We start from the raw sequence: 8865 nt of genomic DNA, 5'->3' as shown, positions 1-8865 counted from the left end.
ACAATCATCAAGCTCAGCGTTTTCTCCTTGATGCTCCAAGCTCATTCAGAGCAGCTAATTTTAACTGCCATCACTCAGCCTGTGCCAGATTATACAGGGTTAGGCAGGACCGACCAGGAGAACTCTTCTCCAGAGTTGCTGAAAACAGCAACACAAACTAAAACCCACTTAGCTGAGCAATAAACATGGTGTGCATCTGTCTCGCCCGTCACTGCGCTCCCTATTATTGGTCTGTTCAGAAGACAGCTTACTAAATTCTCTACGATGTTCCCTCCCAGTTGTGGGCTTTGATTCCGATTCTTCCTCGTCCAGTTGTCGGAGATCATTGTTCTATTACTGGCATTTCCACGTGGCTGCAACTGGCGATAGACGCCATACCTACCCCTTGCAGCAATGCAAAACTGTGCAAGTTTCTGTCTTGCTGAAAAATGAGGCGTATTCGCTGGTGAACCCTACAATTTCCATGATGTTGAAAACAGGATTTAAGACAATTCTCCAGCAACAACGTCTAAAAGATAGCATTTAACACAAAGCTCTGCAACTTGTTGCAGCACGTCTGAAGACGTTCCCGGTTGATGTCCCCATTGTGAGATTTACCTGTCGATTGGGGGATGGGGACAGGTACTCAACTGATATGCAAAATCGGTCGAGTTAGTTAATGTTGACTCAAAGATATACCAAAAAATAGTTGCCATAACAGCATCATTCAAACCTTGAGTGCTCTATTTGAAGTAACGGGTGGAGCCAGCATTGAAATAAACCTAAGCTTGCGTTTTGCCAATGAGGCAACGTCTGATAATGTGAAACGGCAACGTGATTGTCTGATTTCAAGCCCTGGCACCCTGCTGAGAGCTGTGATTGGTCCACATCAACTGCAAGAAAGCACCATTAAACCCAAAGTCTGGCCAGGAGACAGTCATCTGGGCCCCAGGTGATTCTCTCTCTTGTATGTGTGTGACCTGGCTGAGAAGTGTGTGTGTGTTGTGGAATGTCTAAAGAAAAGCGAACGAGTTTGAGAGTGTGGCAGACAGGAGACTAGGTGTCTGAATATCTCCATGGGGACCCTGGAGGCAACGTTCGGTGTGTTCAACCTCCCCCATTAACGACCAACCACAGCAGGCAATGACTATGACTTGCATCTCACCTCTAAAGTCAACAAGAATTGGCATTTGCAACGAATTTAATCTAAAAATATTAGCCAATATTGAAAAAGTTGTTCAAAACGTCTTAAAAAGTAAGGCTAAGAGCAATGAAACCATTTTGAGGTCTCTTTAAAGGGATTTAAAACTATTTTTAATGTGACACATCAACACTTGCATTACACAATGGTTTTATGGTGCAATTTGATGCTCAAATTAGCATGCATTTTTGTCTAATCTAAAAGAAGGAAGAACTCTAATTGATTGGACAACCAGTCGACTAGCCATCCCTAATAGCTTAAGTTAAAACATTTTAATGAAAAAGACAAACTTTTTTCTTAAAAAAAAAAGTGTACTGATCAAGCACATTAAAACCATGAGTGCGTATTTAGAAAGTAAATGGGAGTCAATTTTGATTTCACATCGACTTTAATTCCACTTTCCACCTCCATATCAGTGTGTAGTATTACGTAGTTTCCTAGACACTATTTTGTAGAGTACCACAATGACTATAGAGTGCTGCGTGTTCAGCGCCGATACCACCCATCTGGAAAGAGGGTTGAAATAAAAAAGAATTAAGAGCGCACAAGAACGTAATATCACAAAAGAGATCAAGAGCATGATGGGAGTGGAAAAAGAGGTGGCGGTGTGGGGCCGAGAACGAGAAGTCAATAGATTGCCTCTTTTCAAGTTCTGTGTTGTGGTTAAGTCTCTAGACTCGGGCTTCACTTTCATTTTCCTCCAAAGACGAGCGCACAGACACACACAGTTGCTGACGGCACATGCCGCGGCTCCAGCTGTGGGATTAGAACGCCGTCTCTACGGTCGCTCCCTGTTTTCTCTCCCACCCCGGGCCAAGACTGCAGCACTGAGAACACTCGCCAATCCTTTCCCCTCGCTGCTAATGGGCCTTTCATTTACAAGCTTTCCATTAGCGCACAGACATCAGGCCTCCGCAAACTGTGCATGGCCACATGTCAGTCACAGCCACTAGCTCTCGATGAAGTTAGAATTAGGCTAAATGTCCCATTGAGGCTGGCACGACTTTATAGGTCGTTCTACTCGAAACCACATGCTTTAAAGGTCTGGAAATCACCTAAGAGCCACGAGACATCAGAATCCCACTGAAAACGTTCGGTTCGCGAATAATTTCGTCTGCTAATACTCTGATTTCCACTGTTCTGCAAAAGTGGCTAAAAGTTCCACCGTCACATTCAGTGGCCTACACGGAATCGGAAACCCACTGACAGGTTCTGAAAGTACTCTCTCCTCCACGCAGACCTCCATGACTCAGATCAGGAGCCCAGATCGAACCAGCGTGACCCCTATGTAGTATCAATCATGATCACTGACTCTCTTCTTCTCTGTATTCCCAGCCGCGCTGCACCAGCACTGGATCCTGCCTGCAAAAATAAATTGGTTGCATAAAAATAAAAGTGGGAGCGAGTCAAAGTGGCGTCACCACAAAGATGGCAGCTCAAGAAACGGAGAGAGCGCACAACTGTGAGAATTAGGAACGTGTGTGTGTGTGCCGCCTCCTTGAGCGTAGGCTGGTGTGTGTAATGCAACACAGACAGCAGCCATTAAAGTGGAATGTGGGGGGTCTGGGCCCCACTAATAAACTATGTGCTCCACACACATACGCACACAAAACACACATTTCAACCGTGACTTCTTGTCTTCATTACAACCATATTACGGGAACAGGGTGCACCATTGTCACAAAATCACCCTGATGTATATTTGTCACCAAAATAATTGTTAAAAAACAGAATTTAGAATCTTAGGATAGAATCTATAAAAGACAAATTCAAAAATTACTTCAATGCAGTTCACTTGATTTGGGGACAGTAAAAAAACTGTAAGCTGCATATTTAAAAGATGAATCTTAGGATAGAATCGATAAAAGACAAATGCAAAAATTAGTTCAATGCAATTCACTTACAAGCTATGAAGAAAAATGGAAACCGTTTTTTAAATATAGGCTATATAGCCTATACTTAATAATCAATAAGTCTTGCATGTAAACAGCAAGGTTCTAAATTAAACATTCAAACAATAAATGTGCACTAAAACATAAATCTAGAAAAACAAACAGAAACAACTGAACTGAACACATCAGGAAAAAAATAAGGTCTCAAGTTAAAAGTGGAACTATTTTTAACACAAAAAAACTTCTGAGAGAGTTTTACAATGTAAACTGTCCAACAGCTAAAGCATAACTGAAATACAAAAACTCTGATTGAATTTTTTTTAATTAAGAAAAGTGTTTAAAACAAATTGACTAGTCAGTTGTTGGATGACTAGTCTAATACCTAGTCTATCTAGACTAATACCAAAAAAACTCTCAAATTTTTATAATTATCATTAAAAACACAGTATTTAAAGCCACAAATACACAAATATATATATATATTTACATTTACATAAAACATAAGTGTTTTCACAGAGACCATATCATTTTTTTAACTAGTTCACTGAAATGAACAATCCAAACAAACTGATTTACTACAACAAAATTGGACTTTGCAATACTTCATATGAGAGACAAGTGAGAGTTTAGACAAGTGTGTTTGATTATTTGCCATAATTTGTTTGCTTGCAGTGTGCAATATGACGTGACATAAAAACCTGATTTGTGGTGTTTGTGACGCCAACAAATCTTCCCAACCTAGTAACCCAGGAATTTTTTTTTTTTTGCCCTGTTCTTCATTTTCAGATTGAGTTCTAAATTGAAAATAAACTCGAATGCTCACTAACACTTCACAACTTTCCTCACCATAAGCCTGGGCACAAACTCCAAAGGGGAACGCTCTTGAAAATGTCAGGGAAAGTATACACATCGCAAACTCACAAATTGTTACACGAGCGTGACCACACACACACCAAAAGGACGGCCAAAGCCACACGCTCACACAGACAAACGCACACGGGGGGGGAAAAACTGTCAGCCGCAGTCTCGACAAAACCTCAGAGTTCCCACCAAACCGTGGTCTCCACTAGACACAACACTCCACAAGTCGGTTGAGCTCAAACCTCGGTTAGCAACCTGCTTGGCACAAAGGTCCAGCGTGCACGGCATTAGATACACGGGCACCTGAAATGCAGATTAAAGAAAGGTGTGCCGCTAGATGACAAAGCACCACCTGAACTTTACAGCACCTGCATACTATAGAGAAACAAAGATAGAGAAGTCATATGCGATGGGCACGCCATTACAAACCACATTGCTCATCATAATATCAACCCTGTATTTCAAGAAAACTTCCTTGATTCAGACAGAAAGGTATTGATTTGAGACTACAAACAGACTGACTCAAGAAAGATAAAAAGAGAAGATATTTCAAGACCTTTTGTACTAAGATGAGCCATATTATTCAGGTCAGTGATTTAATCCATATTTAGATGCCGGAAAATGCCTTGCACAAACCCAACGGGATGTCCTATGACAACAGGAGCTCATCACAAGCTTTCCTACTATATATTACAGTCTATATTTTAAGCAGAAAATTTAGGACAGAGGTTTCGGTTTGAACTAACTTTAACTCTGGCAGAAGTCATCCTTATTCAAATGGAAAAATAATAACTCATGTGTCTATTTAATGGGAGGGGGGAAAAAGTCTACAGATGTGACGAGGAAGCTTCAAAGTATCTGGTAGCTGATATCTAAACTTCACTTCTGCTAGGATAATTTTCCAAATATTCTGAAAGGAAGCTTAATACTTAGGGAGAAAGTAAACTGTTTCACTATAGGTCAAATCGTAGTATACGAGTCTCACTGTGTGGCTGGGTTAGATGTTTGCTATAGACAGTGTTTCCAGGAAAAAACACAGGCCAGGAAACACAGCCAGTCTGCAGAGCCACATAAAACACACCAGCCAATCGCATGCACACTTCCTGAGCGACTCTAGACAGGTTAAGTCATACAAGTAAGCGGGCCTGATTACACATGTTAACTCAAAAAGCAAGACTAGTTGTCTAAAAGGAATCCAAACATTTAAAACAGAGAAACAAAAGGTTCCTCCATACTCAATGGTTTGTTATGGAGTAGCTGAATTTTCAAACTGAAGGTTTCAGGGTGAATTTAGTACAGCATTAACACTAATCTCACTGACTACTGCTTACAAAGAGGGGAAAAAAAAAAAAAAGAGTAACAAATATGCAAAAACATCCAAATAGTAAAAAGAAACACCCATGGCACATTCTTGCCAATGGAACAGTGAATCATACCTTGCAGCGAAGGAGAAATTAAACACCAACACCTACGCTCAGCCCACCCTGACCCAGACCCTCCTTTGAAAAATAATGGCACCCACCGCCACCCTCCCATAGCACTGGCTAATTGCCCATGTGGGTCCCTTAAACTTCATACGCTGGAAGAGACAACAGAGAGCCCGGTTCCAGATGTGAGACCCACATGTGGCAAACTGTTGATATAATGAATAACGCAATTGGAAAAAGGCACCAAAAATAGGCCACTTATTGGCCTACAAAGCAGACAGACAGATATCATGCTTAGCTGGGCGAGAGTTGACGGCCAAACAAGAGTGCCAAAGTGCAAACGACTGATGCAACGGTGTATCTTTTTGCATAAACCCTAGCGAGAAGCACACTGGAACTTCAACAGCAGAGGTTTAATACAAAATAAATGTGTTTTTCTGTCATCTAAGCCAAATTCTGATACAAAACGTAACAGTAGAAAAAAACTCACGTGTGATCAAAGCAGTACGGCAGTGACTTCATTCCAACACAATATTATTAATCGGCAGGTAAAATAGCTGGTTTAGGTGACTCTTTAATCCCTTGGGTGGCAAAGTAGCTATTCAAAAGAAAGGGGCCGATCTCATCACTCCAACACAAAGCCTAGGTGACCTGGGCGGGGAACACCTTGCCTAAAAGGAACAATTTGATACGGCGCAAAGGCTAACCGTACAGCTCATTTCCGCTTGTAGAAACTCTTTTCACCTTCTGTTTATTTTCCAAGCTTAAAGTAAAAGGTTGGGTGATGGATAAAATCAATTTCAGCAAATACCTGACCTACATGTCGGGCACTGTTACCCACAATGCACTTCTCATGCAGGAACACTTAATGAAATGCCCTGGGCCAATGAAAACGACTACTATCATAGACTTTGTGAGTTCTGCTACCTTTAAAATCCCACTCTGTTTGGAGTTGACATGAGCTAGTAAGCGTGAGCAGAACCCCACCTCTGCACGCCCACGCAAAAACGCAGACTTGCGTCCCAGACACGACGCACAACATGGAAAACTTCTACCATACTATAAGAAGGCTTACTTTATACTGCAGACCAAATGAGGGGGAGGATGAATGGAAGAATTAGCTAATGGTTTAATGCATAAGACCACGACTTCAGCGTTGGTGGAGCTCAGACACCCAACGGAGACTGAACTGACATGAACTGGCAGCATTTTTCCATACAAGCAGATGAATATTCACCAGGTTCTTATGAATCAAGCTGCTATAAAGCGCAGATTACAATGCAAGACTACTTTAAGATAACAGATGCACAAGGGTGATATTACAAATAGTCTGATGAGTTAATCTAGTAGTAGAGTCTTAATCTAGTAGCAACATGAACTGAACTCAAGGTAAATGTTTATATCTTTGACATGTTGTTGTTTATATTACAGTTACACAATGTAAAACTGAAAAAAAAACGTTCCTGCCCATTTGAAGGGTACAGAAAAGTAGTTTTACCTTGTCAAACAACCAGATCAAGCAAGTAAAAGTGATTGTCAGCTTAGCCAAAATGAGCCTCCATGCAAAGTAAACAAAGAAAAGCAGGACTTACTTAACGACCTGTAGCTGAGTGAAACATTTAAACGACATTTAACTTTACATTTTTTGACTAAATGAACTGAACACAACAGTAAACAGAAAGCAGAAATGTGAAATATCTTGTGTAAAATCCTCCAGCACACACAGAGAGGCGCTGTGATGGGATGCCACTTTCTCAGGGCCAAATGGCTGAAAGTTGCTCGCAAATGGTGGATGCCATACTCGATCAACACAAGCGGTTATAAAGCCATTTTAAACACCTTTACATTTTCTCATAAAGTTTAATGCACCTGGGAGCGTAATAAACGCGTTTACCACGTGAATTATATCTAAAACATACCTGACTGTCTATGTCGGGACGGTTCAAAAGTTGTGAAAACGTGTGCCCTAAAATATCGATTTTAATCCCTATAAGCAAAATTTTTTGGGTAAACGAAGCAGACAGAATGACAGCTACACACAAACACCTGTAGAAGTCACACAATATGGAAGTGATTTGTATAGCCAACACAAAAACTGACGAAAGACCCAAAACTCATTAAAACTATGCCAACTAGCTGCCTGCTTGTTCATACTTTCAACTTTATAAACCCTTCAAAACAACACCTTATCGCACACCGTGACTTTTAACGCTTGACTGACTTAAGTCTGTGCACAAAAAGTCGCTTAAAATACGATTATAAACACATCACCCAATCCGAGCGAAATTAGCGGGCTGCATATCCAGAGTGAAACTCATCTAAAACGACAAAAACTCTCTAAAATGCGTTTCTGGCATCTTGACTTTCTTATAACAGTAATCTAAAATTTGATTAAACCGATCTGTTGTTGTTGTGTGGGAAAACTTACCCGTATCGCCCGGGGTCTTCATGTTGGAGAGTATAGCCGCTTCGTTAGCAGTCGTGCTAACTGAGAAAGAGAGTGAGTGAGTGAGAGAGAGAGAGAGAGATGAAATGAACTTCTTCCTCTCGGTGAGCTCAGGATCACACACAAACTCCTCTGTAAACTTTTCCTCCTCAAATCCAGCCCCTTCACTCGTTCTCCCCCGGTTTGTTTGGAGTTTTCGCGTTTTGTTTTTCCTCCCCAACGTGGAGGACGCTCGTCGCTGCCTTGTGGCCGGACAGAATCGCTCTTTTACGGTCAGATATCGGAGCGCGTCGTGCCGATGGAGGAGGACCGTGTCCGCGCTGAACTCCTGATTACTTCATATACGCTGCGAAGTTGCATATTCAAGCCTTCTCAAAATAAAAATCAAAACAAGCGAGAAGGCAGAAATGCCCGATCCACTTTTCTCCCTCTCTTTCCACTGACTTTTTCTTTTTCCACTCACTCCGTGTAACTCTCTCCCTCCTCCTCCTCCTCTATCTGGGTGTCGTGTTTCGTTCTTCCAGCCCACGCGAAGCGGGGGAGGGAGGGGCGGAGAGAGCGCGTAGCCACGCCCACTTGCCATTTGTGCCGCGGCGTTACTGCGGAGACCGCCAACGCCGTCCGATCTTGGCTAACATGTCTTATACAAATGTGACCCTGGACCACAATGTAATGTGTAAATTTTCACAATGTGTGTAATTTTTTTTATCAAATTGATTTATACATCATCTGAAAGCTGAATAAATAAGCTTTCAGATGATGTATGGCTTGTTAGGATAGGTTACAACTATAGGCTATTTGAAAATCTGGAATCAGAATATTCAGAAAATCGCCTTTAAAGTTGTTCAAATGAAGTTCTTAGCAATGCATATTACTAATCAAAAATTAAGTTTTCAAAATATCAGTCAAAATATCTTCATGGAACATGATCATACTTAATATCCTAATGATTTTTCACATAAAAGAAAAGTCGATAGTTTTCACCCATACAATGTATTTTGGCTAGCTGTTACAAATATACCCATGCTACTTATGACTGGTTTTGTGGTCCAGGGTCAC

General features: G+C 41.3%; 1 protein-coding gene across 3 annotated transcripts in view; it reads right to left on the bottom strand.

Annotated features, from left to right (window-relative positions):
* The window catches only part of erf (Ets2 repressor factor), a 38641-nt gene extending 30219 nt beyond the window's left edge, over window positions 1–8422 (bottom strand). For all 3 annotated transcript variants that reach the window (XM_016568518.1, XM_016568520.1, XM_016568519.1), the window contains exon 1: window positions 7789–8422. In XM_016568518.1, the coding sequence (XP_016424004.1) occupies window positions 7789–7810 (22 nt within the window). In that variant the 5' untranslated portion in view covers window positions 7811–8422. The remainder of the gene's footprint in view (window positions 1–7788) is intronic.
* Between the last annotated feature and the right edge of the window lie 443 nt (window positions 8423–8865).

The sequence above is a fragment of the Sinocyclocheilus rhinocerous genome, unplaced genomic scaffold (genome assembly GCF_001515625.1).
Source record: "Sinocyclocheilus rhinocerous isolate Xijiao unplaced genomic scaffold, SAMN03320098_v1.1 scaffold1342, whole genome shotgun sequence".
Classification (NCBI taxonomy): domain Eukaryota; kingdom Metazoa; phylum Chordata; class Actinopteri; order Cypriniformes; family Cyprinidae; genus Sinocyclocheilus; species Sinocyclocheilus rhinocerous.
Note: the sequence above shows the minus strand (reverse complement) of the source record. Positions and strands in the feature narration are given on the sequence as shown.